Source organism: Thamnophis elegans, chromosome 12 (assembly GCF_009769535.1).
Source record: "Thamnophis elegans isolate rThaEle1 chromosome 12, rThaEle1.pri, whole genome shotgun sequence".
Lineage (NCBI taxonomy): Eukaryota > Metazoa > Chordata > Lepidosauria > Squamata > Colubridae > Thamnophis > Thamnophis elegans.
In genome coordinates this window covers 54,402,761-54,421,114 of record NC_045552.1, presented here as the reverse complement: position 1 = coordinate 54,421,114, position 18,354 = coordinate 54,402,761, and the positions used below count along the sequence as shown (strand labels likewise).

General features: G+C 45.3%; 1 protein-coding gene across 1 annotated transcript; it reads left to right on the top strand.

Moving 5' to 3' along the window:
* The first annotated feature begins 54 nt into the window (after nucleotides 1-54).
* Nucleotides 55-17,522, top strand: SLC25A43 (solute carrier family 25 member 43). The gene is given in 6 exon segments (XM_032227172.1): nucleotides 55-435; nucleotides 2,524-2,757; nucleotides 2,759-2,764; nucleotides 4,545-4,716; nucleotides 13,144-13,278; nucleotides 15,388-17,522. Coding segments are annotated over 6 exon segments (999 nt in total). The 5' UTR covers nucleotides 55-160; the 3' UTR covers nucleotides 15,565-17,522.
* The last annotated feature ends 832 nt before the right edge of the window (nucleotides 17,523-18,354 follow it).

Genomic DNA, 18,354 nt, shown 5'->3' with positions numbered 1-18,354 from the left:
TCCTGTCTCCGGCCCGCCTGCCTGCTCGCCTGCTCGGTCGGCTGGCTGGCTGACGCCGCCCCCCGGCCGCTTGCTCTGCCCTGCCCGGCGGATCGCAGGAGCCCGGCGGCGGCGGCGTCGCCTCCTCCACCGTCCCGGGCGGCGGCTGGCATGGTGCGCCATGGCCACTTGGAAGCGCGACGGACGGCTGACTGCGCTGCAGCGGTTGGGTTGCGCCGGGCTGGCCGGGGCGGCGAGCCACAGCTTAACGGCCCCACTGGAAGTGCTTACCGTGTTGGGCCAGGTCGGGGCTCTGCCCGGGCGGAGAAGCGGCCTCTGGCGAGCCGGCCGCAGCCTGTGGCAGGCCGAGGGGCCGGGCGCGCTCTGGAAAGGCAACCTGACCGCCTGCTTGCGCCTCCTGCCTTACAGCGCCGTGCAGCTCGCCTCCTACCGCCGGTAAGCGGAGAGGGAGGGAAGGGGCACCAAGCGGCGATCTGGGTCGTGAAAGATAGATGATAGATAGACGGATGGATGGATAGATAGTAGATAGATGACAGAGAGTGAAAGAGAAAGAGACAGATAGGTGATGGATGGATGGATGGATGGATGGATGGATAGATGAGAGGGAGGGAGGGAGAGAGAGAGAGAGAGAGAGAGAGAGAGAGAGTTTCCCCTTACAGTGCCATCCAACCACCAGTAAGCCAGGATGGTGAGGGAGGGAAGGGGGACAAGTGGTGATCTGGGCATGTCTCCAGTACCCCACCGGGTCAAGGAAGGAAGGAAGGAGGGAGGGAGGGAGGGAGGGAGGGAGGGAAGGAAGGAAGAAGGAAGGAAGGAAGGAAGGACAGGTAAAGCTTCCCCTAGTCGTTCCTGACTCTAGGTGGCAATGTTCATCTCCGTTTCAAAGCCGAAGAGCCAGCGCTGTCCAAAGACGTCTCTGTGGTCATGTGGCCGGCATGACTCAACACCGAAGGCGCACAGAACGCTGTTACCTTCCCACCAAAGGTGGTTCCTCTTTTTCTACTTGCATTTTTTAATGTGCTTTCGAACTGCTACGTTGGCAGGCAAGCCACGGGAGCTCGCCCCGTTACGCGGCGCTAGGGATTCGAACCGCCGTTCTGATCAACCGAATGTTTCTGATCAACCAGCTCAGCGTCTTAGCCACTGAGCTAAGATAAGATAAATACGAAACTATACACATACCCACATCTATTATACGACACAGAGAAACAACACAGTCTAGTTTATATAAACGTAGGTATACAGGTACATGTATACACCCACAAGGATGTCATACAGGCACTTACACGGCAATAAAAAAAACCATTGAACCCTGTTCTACAGGTCGGTCAGCAAAACCAGTGTTGTCAGAGTGTCCTTTCCCCCACCCACAGGCCTCTTAAATCAAAGAAAGCTAAGGCAGACTGCATTTAAGTTTGCTAAAATATCCTACTGGTAGTCCTCGACCAGGGGTGGGTTCCTGCCAGTTCTAACCTCTTCTATAGAAGAGGTTCCACAAATCTACCGTGCCGTTTAGAACCAGTTCCAGCTCTCTCCCCCCTGCCTGTCCGCACATCATCAAGATGAGAGCGAGAGGAGGAATTCTGGGAGTTGAAGTCCACAAGTCTTAAAGCTGTCAAGTTTGAACACCCCTGGGGGGGGGGGTTTCTAAAGGGTTAGGGGTGCAAGGGTCTTGTAACTTGACAGCTTTAAGGCCAGAGTTCCTGAGCCAACATGACTGGAGGAGGAATTCTGGGAGTTGAAGTCCACAAGTCTTAAAGCTGTTAAGTTTAAACACCCCTGGGGTTTTTTCTCTCTAAAGGGTTAGGGGTGCAAGGGTCTTGTAACTTGACAACTTTGAGACTTGCACACTTCAATGCCAGAGTTCCTGAGCCAACATGACTGGACGAGGAATTCTGGGAGTTGAAGTCCACAAGTCTTAAAGCTGTCAAGTTTGAACATCCCTGGGAGTTTTTTTCTAAAGGGTTAGGGGTGCGAGGGTCTTGTAACTTGACAGCTTTAAGACTTGCGTGCTTCAAATGCCAGAGTTTCTGAGCCAACATTTTGGTTGCTAAGCAAGAGCGTTGTTAAGTGAGTTTCACCACATTCTACAAGTTGGCCACGCCCATCCAGTCACATGACTGACAAACCACTCCCACTCAGTCACATGGCTGGCAAGCCACTCCCATCCAGTCACATGACCAGCAAGGTACTCCCACTCGGTCACATGGCCAGCAAGCCACTCCCACAAAGCAGGCCACACCTACAGAAGAGGTTTCTAAAAATTTTGGAAACCCACCACAGTCCTCGAATTACAACAATTCATTTGATGACCCTTGGAAGTGACCATGTGACCTTTTCCCATACTTCCGACCTTTGCATAAGTCTACCCTTCTCCAAGGTCTTATCTGTGGCTCTCTACACCAAAAATGAGACATGGTGACTTCTATCTTGAGCTGGATCAGAGCTGAAATTCCCGATGAACAAAAAACTTCACCCCCCAAAAAATTTGACTTTTCCCCCCTCTGTTTAATCTCGCCTTAGATGCGTGATGTGGCTGATAGATGATTTGGGTCACATTTCCCAGTGGAATGCCATCGTGGCTGGGAGTCTGGCGGGCATGATGGCAGCCATCGCTACCTACCCAACCGAGGTGGTCAAGACTCGCTTGATTGCACAGAAACGACTGGACCCGCCTTACAAAGGCATTCTTCATGCTTTGTATATGATTTACCACCAGGAAGGAGCCTCTGCACTTTATCGGCGCGTCTCTTGTCAGTATTAGGTATTGAAAGATTCCTCCCTTCCATCGATTGATGTTCTGTTATTGTCTTTCAAACGTGGCACTTTTTAAGGGGCCTGGACTTCCACTGTTCTGACCCAGCCTTTGCAGAACCAAGAAACAGATTCCCTTGTACGAAAACAAATCCCTCTTTATTTATCTCCTGTGAATTAATGGCCTTCACACACCGAACAATAGTCCTTCAAAGAGTTAACAGACCTTATCAGCTTCTTGCGATAATTGCCAGGCTGTGAGGTCCCAGCCGCAAAACTGCAAAGTAAGTTCTGGCAAGCAGTCTCTGAGGCACGAAACACGATGATTGTCAGATGGGCCTCTTCAAATTCAAGAAAGGAAACCCCCAACTCCATTATTTTAGAGAAAAGGTACTTTTACTGAAATAAGAGACAAGGAGCAAACTCTTCAGAAATACGAACTGTTGTCTCCTACGATAACCATTCCCCTTTCCTTCTATTTATTCCCCAGCCAGGGAGGGGCCGTTCAGCATCCATGTGTGCCTTGCTTCCTGAGTCGTCTCCTTGTCCTCCATTCTTCTCCTCTCCTCTGCTCATAGGCGCATCTGGAAAAGGCCCCAGCGTGTTCTTCCTCCCCACTTATCTCGGCCTCCAAAGGCAGCTGCTATCTCTTCCAAGGACATTCCAGTAACCAATCAAGGGAGAATGTTTGTAGCTCAAGGCTGAACGGTGGGATCCCTTGGGGCTCCCTCAGCTTGGTTGTTTGCTCACAGACATTTCATGACCCAACTAGGGAACATCATCAGGGCTAGAACCGCTGTCCCTTCTAGACCAATGATGTTACAAGAAGCCGCTGAGTCCATCCATCTTGCTGCTGGTTGTGCTCTCTCATCCCTTTCACCTTCCCCACCCTTAGAGTCTTCTCCAGATAGCTAGTGTTGTGGCCTATCGGCTACCGCCACCTCCAGCGCCGAATCAGAGGGGGAGAAGGAGGCGGGGAGTCAGGGTCAGCATCAAGGCAACCTGGGAGCTCCAAGAGGGAAGAGGGAATGGAGCTGGCAGAGAGACAGAGACAGAGGCACAGCCTGGGCCATCCCTCAGTCCTCAGATGGAGAGTCAACAGCCCCCGGTCTGCAGTTGGCTGATGAGGAAGAGGAGGAACCCACTGGGTCCAATGCTTGACACGTGGATGCATAGAAGGCAGAGGAGAGGAGAACAGTGGAAATCTATGGGCTGGTCTTTGGGACGGAAGAGCCACCCGCTGCTAGCGACGCCCAATCCTAACTGGGGATAAAAGGCAGGGGGCGGAGATGAATAGATGTGGCAGAGGAGAGGAGAGCAGTGGAAATCTATGGGCTGGTCTTTGGGACGGAAGAGCACACCGCTGCTAGCGAAGCCCCATCCTACTGGGGATAAAAGGCAGGGGGCGGAGATGAATAGATGTGGCAGAGGAGAGGAGAGCAGTGGAAATCTATGGGCTGGTCTTTGGGAGGGAAGAGCCACCGCTGCTAGCGAAGCCCCATCCTAATGGGATAAAAGGCAGGGGGCAGAGATGAATAGATGTGGCAGAGGAGAGGAGAGGAGAGCAGTGGAAATCTATGGGCCAGTCCTTGGGACAAAAGAGCCCTACCCTTAGCTCTGGGAATAAAAGGCAGAGGCCAGAGATGAATAGGTGTTTGTCGTGTTTGGGGAGCTGGGTCAGAACAACATGGGCCTTCAAAGATATTTTCCTAGGAGATCAATATTGATACCTACGTCCCTGCCACCGGATCTTCCTTACCAAGTCTACCTCGTCTGTCTTCCCAAAACAGGTGCAATCCCATTTCCGTTGGTTCCTTCCTTGTTTACACTCACCTGGATGAACTCTGGGGTCAACCCAACCTCCCTTTCACACCAATGCAAAACTTCTTCAATGGCTGTCTGGCTGCTGCAGTGGCCCAAACTTTCTCTTTCCCCTTTGAAACCGTCAAGAGGAAAATACAGGTGAGTCTTACCTGCCCAGGTGTGCGGCTTGAGAGCTGGCTGAGAATGGCGAGATCTTTGCCTCTCAACTGATTCTGTTTTTAATTTAGTGGCTAAGATGCTGAGCTTGTTGATCAGAAAGGTCGGCAGTTTGGCGGTTCGAATCCCTAGTGCCGCTGTGAACGGAGTGAGCTCCCATTACTTCTCCCAGCTTCTGCCAACCTAGCAGTTTGAATGCATGTAAAAATGCAAGTAGAAAAATAGGAACCACCTTTGGTGGGAAGGTTAACAGCGTCCCGTGTGCCTTAGACATTAGTCATGCCAGCCACATGACCACGGAGACGTCTTCGGACAGCGCTGGCTCTTTGGCTTTTGAAACGGAAGTGAGCACCGCCCCCTAGAGTCAGGAATGACTAGCACGTATGTGCGAAGGGAGAAACCTTTACCTTTACCTTATGGTTTTGATAGCTTATTACTAAGTGTTGTATCTTTTATTCTTGATGAATGTATTTTAGTCTCCTTAGGTACACTGAGAGCATCTGCACCAAAGATAAATTCCTTGTGTGTCCAATCACACTTGGCCAATAAAGAATTCTATTCCATTCTATTCTAGTCTATTCTAGTCTATTCTTCTTATTCCATTCCATTCTATTTCTATTCTATTCTATTCTCTTTCTGTTCTATTCTATTAATTTTCTATATTCTATTCTACTCTATTCTCTTTTCTATTCTATACTGTTTTTTATTCTATTCTAGTCTATTCTACTCCTTATTCCATTATATTCTATTCCTTATTCTATTCTATTCTAATCCTTATACTATATTCTATTTTATTCTCTTTTCTATTCTATTCTATTAATTTTCTATATTCTATTCTACTCTATTCTATTTTCTATTCTATACTGTTTTTTATTCTATTCTATTCTACTTATTCCATTATATATATTCTATTCCTATACTATATATACTTCTATTTTATTCTCTATTCTATTCTATTAATTTTCTATATTCTATTCTACTCTATTCTATTTTCATTCTATACTGTTCTTTATTCTATTCTATTCCTATCCATTCTCTATTCGATTCCTTATTCTATTCTACTCTATTCTATTCTAATCTTTATACTATTATATTCTATTTATTCTCTTTTCTATTCTATTCTATTAATTTTCTATATCTATTCTACTCTATTCTCTTTTTAGTCTATACAGTTCTTATTCTAGTCTATTCCTTATTCCATCTATTCTATTCCCTATTCTATTCTTCTTATTATATCTTATTCCATTCTATTCTATTCCTTACTCTATTCTATTCTACTCATTCCATTCTATTCTACTCATTCCATTCTATTCTACTCTTTCCATTCTATTCTACTCCTTATTCTATTCTATTCCTTATTCTATTCTCCTTATTCTATTCTATTCTATTCTACTCCTTGTTCATTCTATTCTATTCCTTATTCTAGCTATTCCTTATTCTAGTCTATTCCTATATTATTATATTCTATTCTATTCTCTTTTCTATTCTATTCTATTAATTTTCTATATTCTATTCTACTCTATTGTCTTTTCTATTCTATACCGTTCCTTATCCTATTCTATACTATTCTATTCCTTGCCTCTGTGGTGAGCTAAAGCGATGTGCATCCCTCTCTTGCGGAGAGTTGTCTATATACAGTTAGCCCTCGACCTTACAAGGATTCCTTTCGTTATCGTTCAAAGTTACAACGGCACTGGAAAAAAGTGAACGTTTTCCACACTTACGACCGTGGCAGCATCCTTATGGTCAGGCAATCAAATTGGATGCTCGGCAATCGATTCGTATTTATGACCATTGCAAGTTGTCCCGGGGCCATCCGGTAAGTGAATCACTGCCGTTGTTAAATTAGTCACATGGTTGTTAAGTGAACCTGTCTCCCCCACGGGACTGGCTTGTCAAAAGGACACAGAAGGGGATCACACAAAGCCCCAGGGAACACTGCAGCCGTCATACATGTGAGTCGGTTGCCAAGCCTCCGAATGTAAATCACGTGGCCATTGGGGATGCCCCCAACGGTCGTAAGTCTGAGAAATGGCCCTAAGTAGCTTTTTTTTCAGTGCCGTTGTAACTTCGGTCACTAATGTGAACCGTTTTTAAGTCGAGGACTCCCTGTATAGGGTTGAAGGAAAAGCAAGTCTTGTTTCTTTTGAGCCACTAGGGGGCACCTGCTGCTAGTTAAATCTATCCCTGACTGACTTCCTGAATTCTTTCTGCAGAATTTCCTTAACAGATGTCTAACTTAAAAACAAGAAACTTTCCTCCCCAAAATGTTGGAAAGCAAATCAATACATGGAACATATTACCATTTATGGTGGACCTGTGAGGAGGCTACAATTTTTTTTTAGAATAGGATCAAAAATGAATGGAGGCAATAACAGGGGTTAAATAGAATGGAAACCTGAATTTTTTTTAAATAGGAATAATGTCTGCAAAATACAAAAAGAAATCCAGTATTAATACTACATATAATTACGGCGGCAAGGATGCCTTGCCCCGAAATGGAAAAAACAAACTAATTTTCCAAGCGAAGATGACTAATAAGAAAGGTTATGGACTGTGCCGAAATGGACAACTAAACTAAGAAATCCAGGGAAAAGAAGAATCAGAATTCTACCAGATATGGGCTAAATGGTATAGGTGGATTGGAGGAAAGAACAAGAATCAATTGAGGGAATATAACAAAACTCAAAAAAATAATAGTTATGTGTTAAAATAAGGGTTAAGAATGATGAAATCCAAATGAAATACAATAAAAGGGAAAATAATATAAGATGAGCGGTATCGATTAATAATTGCTATTAGAAAGAACAGGAATTGCTATTAGAAAGAACAGGAATAGCAATAGCAATAGCAGTTAGACTTATTACCGCTTCATAGGGCTTTCAGCTCTCTCTAAGCGGTTTACAGAGTCAGCATATTGCCCCCAACAACAATCCGGGTCCTCATTTTACCCACCTTGGAAGGATGGAAGGCTGAGTCAACCCTGAGCCGGTGAGATTTGAACAGCCGAACTGCAGAACTGCAGTCAGCTGAAGTAGCCCTGCAGTGCTGCATTAACCACTGCGCCACCTCGGCTCTCAGGAACAGGAAGCTCCTGTTCGTATTGTATTGTATAAATGTGGTATACGTCTAAATTTTGGGTGTGTGTATTTACATGTTTGTTAATAAAATTTTAAAAAAATTTTTTTTTAAAGAAAACAGAAACTTTGGTTCCGTTGTGACGTAAATTGAGGACTTGCATTTCAAGCCCTTCAAGGGCAGCAAATTCTCAGTAGGTAACAAATAATGGAGCCTGCCCATTACAGTCATATGATCATAACATCACATGAGTGGGCCTCATTTTATGATCTCGTTGTGACAGTCATTAAACAAAACCCAGTAACTTCCAGTTTTCAGCGAAACCGTCATAAAACCCTGGACTGCAGAGAGAAAGTTGCATTGCAATTGTGTAACTGCAGTGGGGCCGGTGGAGGCCCCAACCACCACAATTTCGAATCCGTTGTAACTCCCTTTTTTCAAGTAGCTTATATCTCTGGACGGTCGCTAACAAGGAGCAATGGTCGCAAGTCGAGGACCACTTGTAATACAGATATTCCTCGACTCACGACCTCAACGGAGCCCAAAAATTCTTGTTGCTGAGTGAGACGCTTGTGAAGTGAGTTCTTCCCCTTGTATGAGCTTTCTCGCCACGGTTACTAAGTGGAATCGCGGCGGGTTTGTACTTTTCGTGACACCGTTAAGCGAATCAGACTTCGCAGTCGTAAATATGAAACGGCTGCCAAGCATCTTGAGTTTTGATTTTATTTGTTTTCTCTTTACATGCAATATGTGCTTAGTGGGTCAATTCTTTTACATAGTAATGCTTATTAATAAGTATTAATACTTATTAATATTTATTACTATTTATAATACTTAATAATAATTAATACTAATTAATAATAATTAATAATAATTAATAATAATTAATAATACTTAATAATACTCAATAATACTTAATGATACTTATTATTATTTATTATTATTTATTTAATATTTATTAATACTTATTGATACTTTTTAATACTTATTAATACTTATTAAGTTCCTAATTTCTGTCCCGTTTATCCAACTGATAAAACCCTAACCCTAAGGTCCTTGTTTTCTTTTTTCTTTTTAAATTTATTTATAATGTTTCTTCTGTAAAATACATCAACGCTATTAAACAGCATATGTCTGGATCAATTTGCTTATGCAAAGTAGTAATGATATTAGTAAATAATACTAACAACAGCACCCATAATGGTAATAATAATGTCTGCTTATATATAATAAATATAATATAATAAATATAATAAAAGGGACACGGTGGTTCAGTGGCTAAGACGCTGAGCTTGTCGATCAGAAAGGTCGGCAGTTCGGCAGTTCGAATCCTAGCGCCGCGTAACGGAGTGAGCTCCCATTACTTGTCCCAGCTTCTGCCAACCTAGCAGTTCGAAAGCATGTAAAAATGCAATAGAAAAATAGGAACCACCTTTGGTGGGAAGGGAACAGCGTTCCGTGCGCCTTTGGCGTTTAGTCATGTTGGCCACATGACCATCGAGACGTCTTGGGACAATGCTGGCTCTTCGGCTTTGAAACGGAGATGAGCACTGCCCCCTAGAGTCGGGAACGACTAGCGCATATGTGCGAGGGGAACCTTTACCTTATTATATATAATAAAACTCTTACATCATTTATGTATACTTTATCGGAAGTCTTTCATCCTCTAATTTCTTAGGCCCTTTTTCCCCCAACGTCGTCGTAGCTTGGAACGCTCACTAAATGAAATGTTTGAAGTCCAACCTGTGGTTGAAAGGTCAGGTTGCATATCCTATAAACAGGGAATTTGTCTGCTCGGCTGGCCAGCAGATCAACTTTCGGTGAACGAAACATGAGCTGCCAAGTTTGCAAATCAGAGTTGATCCTCTATGACCAGAGAAGGGATCAGGTTAGCTTATCACCTCTGGAACCTGTCTGTGCAGATTGATTATCTAAGGTCGGAGTCAGAAAGAGGAAGCGGGTTTTTATTTTAAGTCTGCCACACGGGCATACTTAAATCTTCTTTCTCTGGGTCTTGGTTTGTTGGTGTGCCAGCCTACCGCAGCAGGCGCCAAAAGGGGTAGCATTGTGCGGTTCCACCACAAAACCGCGGAGGACAAAATCGCACTCGACGAAAGCACGCATTTGACGTCATCACAGCGCGACAAAAACATCGCGCTGTGATCGAAAAATGTAAAAATAAAGCGAAAACCTTACCTAACCCCCCCCAAACCTAACCCTAAACCTAACCCTTAACCTAACCCTAAATCTAACCCTAAACGTAACCCTTAACCTAATGCTAACCTAACGCTAACCCTTAACCTAACGCTAAACGTAACCCTAACGCTCTAAACCTAACCCTAACCCTTAACCTAACCCTAACCCTAACCCTAAACCTAACCCTTACCTTTATGTGAATCGGCTTGCTTTAATTTTAATTTTATTTCAATTTTTAATTTTTTGCGTCACGCTGTGATGACGTCAAATGCGCGCTTTCGTCGAGCGCGATTTTGTCCTCCGCGGTTTTGACGGGTCACGGCATTGTGCTAGGAGGACTTGTAAATCATACATAGCAATAGCAGTAGACTTATATACCGCTTCATAGGCCTTTCAGGCCTCTCTAAGCGGTTACAGAGAGTCAGCATATTGCCCCCAACAATCTGGTGTCCTCATTTTACCCACATCGGAAGGATGGAAGGCTGAGTCAACCCTGAGCCGGTGAGATTTGAACCGCTGACCTGCTGATCTAGCAGTAGCCTGCAGTGCTGCATTTAACCACTGCGCCACCTTGGCTCTTGCCTAAGAATGACAGAGTCCCCGGGGAACATCCGAACGAATAAAGGAGATATTTGTAACTCAGGGTTGATAGGCGAAGGGGGTTATGGTTCTTTCTGAGCTTGGTGGATTTCTTGCAGACGTTTCATGGCCCAAACTAGGTAACATCATCAGGACTGGGAATGAGGTTGCGGAGGAGAGGAGGAGGAGGGGAAGAGAAGGATGTTGTGGGTCGCCAGAGGCCAGCAGAGCTGGTAGCAGATTCAGACAGTGAGGAGGTTGGGGAGAACATAGGCCAGTCCTGGAGTCTGGGAAGGCTCTGATGAGGGCTCTGTGTCGGAGGCAGAGAGGGGCCAGAGCCGTATGCCAGTTATCAGCTGCCTTCAGAGTCAGACATCAGTGAAGCAGAATAACAGTTGGAGCCTGTTCCCAGTGTGCACATGTGCAAAGTTGCCAGACAAAGGGAAGAGCTAAAGAACAGGGGTCGACTTGGGAGTAAAGCCACAGTTGGACGATGAATGGAGGAAATAAAAGAGGAGCAAAGGGGAGGGGAGTTTGCAGGAGACAATAGTTCTCTTAATTGGTTCGCGACTCTCTGAGACTCCTTGCCAAGTTTTGCAGCTATCGGCCTGGCAGCTCTCCAAGCCAGATAAGGTCTGTGACTGTAAATCCTCCCTTGAAAGACTTTGCTGGATGTGAATGAGCGAATTCACAGTCAATTAATAATAACGTGTGACCAAAAACTTTTCAATGAGTTTTTAAACATGAGGGTTGTTTTTAAAAATACGATCCTTTACATGTGGAGTGGACCAAGGTAGCAATTAATTTTTCCTTCCACATTATTTCCTGAGTGTCTGGTTTGACTTTTCAGCTTCAGAAGGTATTGTTGGTATCTTCAAAGCTTCATGAAGTGGAAAAAATATGGAAAGGAAATTAGGTCAGCCCTTCACAGCTTAACTCGCAAGTTTTGGCATTCCACAGGTTGCCTCAAAAACATCAAAACACATTTATTTGGGAAGGAGGCCAAAGACAGAGATTCAGAATTATTTCCCTAGTACTATACAGTTTTAACAGAGTTGGAAGGGACCTTGTAGGTCATCTAGTCCAACCCCCCAAACAGGAGACTCTACACCATTTCTGACAGATGGCAGTCCAGTCTCTTCTTGAAAGCCTCCAGTGATGAAGCTCCCACAACTTCCGAAGGCAACTTCTGTTCCATGGGTTGATTGTTCTCACTGTCAGAAAATTCCTCCTTATTTCTAGATTGAATTTCTCCTTGATCAGTTTTCCATCCATTATTCCTTGTCTGGCCTTCGGGTGTTTTGGAGAACAGCTTGATCCCCTCCTCTCTGCGGCAGCCCCTCAAATATTGAAAGACTGCTATCATGTCTCCCCTGGTCCTTCTCTTCACTAGACTAGCCATGCCCAGTTCCTGCAACCATTCATTATATGTTTTAGCCTCCGGTCCCCTAATCATCCTGGTTGCTCTTCTCTGCATTTTTTCTAGAGTCTCAACATCTTTTTTTTAATAGTGTGGTGACCAAATACTGGATGCAATATTCTAGGTGTGGTCTATACACTGGGGTTGTGTTTGTTAGGGTAACAATTCTTGTGTTAAGCCAGGCTTACAGTTGCTGTAACCAGAAATCACTCAACAAACAATATTGGTCCCCAAAAAATATAAATGTAGTCCAAATCTATAAGATTAAATATGCTGCAAAAGTTGTCCTCATTTAGCAACTGTCTTGTACGGGAGTCCTCAACGTACGACCCCAATTCAGCCCGAAAATGTATGCTGCTAAAGGAGAAATTTGTTAAGTCAGTTCTGCCCCATTTGACGACTTTCATTATGGCCTTTGTTAAGTGAACCACTGCTGTTGTTCAATGAGTCACACACGGTTGTTAAGTGAGCCCGGCTTCCTCATTGACTTTGCTTTTCAGAACGTCGCAAAAGGGATATCACATGATTGCGGGACACTTTGATGGTCGTAAGTATGAACCAGTTGCCAAGCATCCAGATGTAATCCACGTGGTCATGGGGACACTGCAACCGCCATAAGTATGAGTCACTTGCTACGCACCCCAAATATAAATCATGTGCTCATGGGGATGCTCCAGCACATAAGTGTGAAAAACGGTCCTAGGTCACTTTTTTTCAGTGTTGTGGTAACTTCGGTCATTAAGTGAGGACTGTCTGTCAAGGACTCCCCATACAGTGACGTTTGCAGTCGCGGCTGTGATGGAAAAGGCATTTTGCAACCAATCCTCACATTTATGACCTTCACCGGTCTGTAAAGCCAAGGATAGCTGAAGCAAGATGAGAAGCCCCATTGCAGATCCACTTAGCAACCGGGTTACGTCATTAAACAAGGACTAGCAAAGTACGTGGGGTTTTTTTAATTCAGATGCCAGCTGTTCCTCTGAAAGCATCTCCAAAGCCCATCAATCCTTCAGTGGCATTTTGACGGAATAAGGGAGCCCGTGAACAATCAGGAATAGCAGAAAATGGATTTCTTGAGATTTGAAACGAGTCGATTTCACTGTTTTAAACGCCTTTTCTGTTCTCTTCCCTCGCAGGCTCAGAGCTCTCACCTCCCATGTTCTGGAGGGGTTGATGTCCATTTTAGCGGCGTGATTGATTGTTTTAAGCAGACGGTGAAAACCAAAGGGGTCCTGGCACTCTGGAACGGATTAACTGCCAATTTACTCCGGGTAAGTTTCCAAGTCTTTCCTGGTCGATTCCAACGGACGTCAATCTTGCAGTTCCTTCCCTCTTCATTTGCAGGTAGTCCTTGACTTAGAACCATTCATTTGACTCATATTTATGACAGTTATCAGTGTCCTATGGGTGTTCTGACTTTGCAGAGACCATGAAGCAAACTCCTTGTCCCGACAAAACCCTCTTTTATTAATTTATTGTGGATTCTGCTCATTCGCATCCAGCAAAGTCTTTCAAGGGAGGATTTACAGTCACAGACCTTATCTGGCTTGGAGAGCTGCCAGGCCGATATCTGCAAAACTTGGCCAGGAGTCTCGGAGAGTCACGAACCAATTAAGCGAACTAATGGTCTCCTGCAAACTCCACTCCCTTTTGCTCCTCTTTCATTTCCTCTGGGAGGGGCCATTCATCGTCCACTTGTGGCCTTACTCCCAAGTTGACCCCTGTTCTTTAGCTGTTCCCTTCGTCTGGCAACTCTGCTCATGCGCACACTGGGAACAGGCTCCAGCTGTTCTTCTGCCTCACTAATGTTTGACTCTGAAGGCAGCTGATAACTGGCATACGGCTCTGGCCCCCTCTCTGCCTCTGACACAGAACCCTCATCAGAGCCTCCTCCAGACTCCAGGACTGGCCCATGTTCCTCCCCAACCTCCTCACTGTCCAAATCTGCTCCCAGCTCCTCTGGCCACTGGCGAGCCACAACACTGGGCTCACCTTTTGACAAGCACTGGGGAAAAAGAGACTCATGACCAATTTTCACACTTAGAATGTTGCAACTTCCCCATGATCACGCGATCAGAATTCAGACGCTTATAGCAATAGCAATAGCAGTTAGACTTATACACCGCTTCATAGGGCTTTCAGCCCTCTCTAAGCGGTTTACAGAGTCAGCATATCGCCCCCAACAACAATCCGGGTCCTCATTTTACCCACCTCGGAAGGATGGAAGGCTGAGTCAACCCTGAGCCGGTGAGATTTGAACAGTCGAACTGCAGAACTGCAGTCAGCTGAAGTAGCCTGCAGTGCTGCATTTAACCACTGCGCCACCTCTCTCTTGTCAACTGACTCATATTTATGACGGTTGCTGGTGCTTCTGGGTCCTGTGATCCCCTTTTTGCGACCTTCTGACAAGCCAAGTCAAGGGAGGAGCCAGATTCGCTTAACGACAGGGTTACTAACTAATCAATTGCAGTTATTCACTTAGCACCTCTGGCTGGAAAGGTCGTAAAACAAGACAGGACTCACTTAACTGCCTTGCTCAGCCACGGGCTCAATTGTGATTTTAAGTCAACAATGACCTGTGTAGGTTTATCAGTTGCTGGTTTTATTTTTTTTAATGGAAATGCAAGATTGTGATACAGCTTAACCAAAGAGACTATTTTTGCAACAGTATCAATATATATATTTATACTTTTTTTTAATGTTTAAAGAGACACAGCCGTAACAAAATATTTTAAAAAACAAACAAACAAAAGTGTATAAAGTTCCACAAGTTAAAAATGTGTTGTGGCTAGTTAAAATTTGGTTACCTCTGAGTAGGCACCTTTGTGTTTAATGCCACAAAAACAGCTTCCCTCCAATTAATGAAAGCAGAAGTAAAGGTTCCCCTCCCACATATGTGCTAGTCGTTCCCAAGACTCTAGGGGGCGGTGCTCATCTCCGTTTCAAAGCCGAAGACGCAGCGCTGTCCGAAGACGTCTCCGTGGTCATGTGGCCGGCATGACTCAATGCCGAAGGTGCACAGAACACTGTTCCCTTCCCACCAAAGAGGTTCCTATTTTTCTACTTGCATTTTTTACGTGCTTTCAAACTTCTAGGTTGGCAGAAGCTGGGACAAGTCACGGGAGCTCACTCCGTTACGTGGCCCTAGGGATTCGAACTGTCGAACTGCCGACCTTCCTGATCGACAAGCTCAGCGTCTTAGCCACTGAGCGTCCCTGAAATAAAATATTAACGGAGTAAAATATTAATTGCGGGCTCTAAAAATCAAAGGCTGCAGTATTTTCCCGCAGACCGGCTTCCTAGGGGTAAAACGGTCTCTTAAGTCCAAAAAATAGGAAGATTTGAGCTCGGTTTTTACCTTTTTGTGTTTGTTTTTGCAGATCGTCCCTTATTTTGGGATCATGTTCAGCACTTTTGAATTTTGTAAACGGGTCTGCCTGTACTGGAATGGTTACACCGACTCCCCTTTACGCTACGCACTTACCCCTGGCGTCGACCAGAGTTTACGACCTCAGGAACTGCAAGACGTAAAGCTCCTTGGACGAAGAAACTTCTAAGCCTTCCGGATGCGTTTCTGAACGTGGCTTCCCAGCCAAAAAAAGGGGGGGCACTGAGATTCTCAGCCAGCTATCTTGTCTTCCGTTGAATTGCTGCCAAAGGGTTCCCAAACTCAAGGAACTGGGACACAATTTCCTCATTCAAGTGAGTCTGCGCAACCAGACAAACCTTCAAGTTTACAAACATCCATCCACTCTCATTGATTGCCAACTGTTGAACTGTGAGGCTCTCTGAGCTTGGTGGTTTTCTTGCAGACGTTTCATTACCGGTCTAGGTAACGTCATCAATGCTGAGGGGAGAAGCAAGGTTGCTTTCATATAGATGAGAACAAGCCTTACTCCTTTCTAGCACTGATGTTACCTAGGTCAGGGGGGGTCACCAACCTTTTGGACCTCCGGGACCACTAAATTCATAATTTTAAATCCCCCCGGAACTAGTAAAATCAATTAGTGACAGGATGGGGGTCCTTCAGGCATTTAGCTTGGCCGCCTGTTAGTGGAGAGAAGCGCACGGGCTCAACCCTTGCTGTCCTTTTGCAGCTAGGAATCCTCAAATACGGCCAAGAATGAATGAATGTCTTGTAGTCACCCCGGGCGCTAGATCGGCCCCCCTCTGTCTTTGAGGAGCCTGGCTGAAGTTTCACGCAACCGCTCACTGAAGCGCCTGGACTCCCAGGGAGGAAAGGGGTTGGAGCTAATAAACAGGCAGCCAAGCTAAGTGCCTGAAGGACCCCATCCCATCAGCGAGCAGTATTAATTGCTTCAGCGGGCCGTATCCGGCCCAGGGCCGTAGTTTTGAGGATCCCGATTTAGTGCAATACAACATTGCAAATATTTTTTCTGCGAACCAGCAAAGTTTTCTCCACCAAAGAACCCTCAATTGGTGATCACGACTTTAGTTAGCTTATGAAATGTCCTTCAAAAAAAACAACCGAGCTCAGAGAGCAGCAAGGGACTCTCGCTGCAACCCTGAGTTGCAAACATTCTCTTCCCAGTGATTGAACTCTTCACTGAAAACGCTATCGCCAGTTTGTTTCCAGACCTGTCAATCTGAGAACCTCCCTTCCTTTTCCAGCACAGCCTGGTTGGTTGCCGTATAATAATGAAGTTCAGATCAGCAATGTGAGAATCCGTCCTCGGTCATCACACGACCATCAGAAAGGAGAAGAACAAGGGGCCGATGAGAGATAATCTCGTATCGGGAAGACGGGAATCACAGGGGGATGTTTTTGGAGTATAGCTGGAGTGGATTGTGTATGTGAGGAGGAGGAAGAGGCTAAAGAGATCTCTTTCTCAAAATCCCACCCACCCACTCACAGAAGCTAGCTGATGGAGGCCAGATTAGAAATGTCCCCGACAGGCTAAGTTTCCACAGGTAGGAATTTTAACAGGGTGGTGTGAACTTTAAATGTAATGCAGAACAGCAGACGTCACCTACCTGTTCGTCCCCGCCTTAAGATTCCGAAATGGGAAAATCCGAGGAGGATTATATTACGTGCTGCTTGGATTCTGATGGAATTTTCCAGGGAACTGTAATCTTATCTCTTTGATTTTTAGATCTCTGAAAAGCTTGCAAATGAGCATCTGTGACCAAATGTACATACAGCAAAGTTCCCTCTCTCCAAATCTTGAAATATAATGCACCAGCATGGTTCTTTCTCTTCCTTGTCATTTTACGGTAGATATCAGCCAAAAGTTGTGATTCTGGTGTCAACAGAGTCCCTAAATGCTTGCAAAAGAGGAGTAGTGACCAAATGTACTGCAAAATTCCCTTTCTCCAAATTCTTGAAATATAATGCACCAGCATGGTTCTTCCCCTTCCTTGACATTTTAAATACCTGCCTCTAATCGTGATTCTGTCAACAAGTCGTTCTAAAATTCCTAGCAATAACAGGTTTGAATGTGTTTTCTTGACATGATCCCTGAACTTATTAAACAGGAGAACCAATGACTCCGTCTTAAAAGGTTTGACTTGTGGTCGGGTGGTATGTGTGCCTCTTTAAAAATCATGCGATTGTCCCTCTGTCTCAATCTCAATCGGTACACCCACGTTACACCTATCCTCCGTGAGCTGCACTGGCTAACCGATCGGTCTCCGGATACGCTTCAAAGTGCTAGTCGTAACTTATAAAGCCCTTCATGGTATTGGACCTGGGTACTTGAGAGACCGCCTGCTGCCAATTACCTCCCAAAGACCCATTAGATCACACAGGGCTGGCCTCCTCCGGGTTCCGTCCACCAGCCAATGCCATCTGGCTACTACCCGGGGGAGGGCCTTCTCTGTAGCAGCTCTGGCCCTTTGGAATGAACTCCCCGCGGAGATCCGGACCCTCACCTCTCTCCAGGCCTTCCGGAAAGCCGTCAAAACCTGCTGTGCCGGCAGGCCTGGGGTTGATGAGTTCCCCTCCCCTCTCGACTTGTATGGCTGTATGACTCTTGTGTATTTAATTACGTGTATTGTGTTTGTGTCCCCTTTTCCCCTTCTGAGTTGTTCGCCGCCCTGAGTCCCTCCCGGAGAAGGGCGGCATACAAATAAACTAAATCTCAAATCTCAATCTAGTGAAGTCAGAAAGACAGAGTTGGGAGGGGCCTCGGAGGTCTTCTAGTCCAACCCCCAGCCCAAGCAGGAGACTTCATACCATTTCAGGCAAATGGACGTCCAGTTTTTTTTTTTTTTTTAAAGCATCCAGTGATGGAGCACCTCAAACGGAGTGCGGATAGCTCCTGGATTATTAAAATGGCAGCAATAAATGCATTATGGAAATGACAAGACAAATAGAAGGAATATAT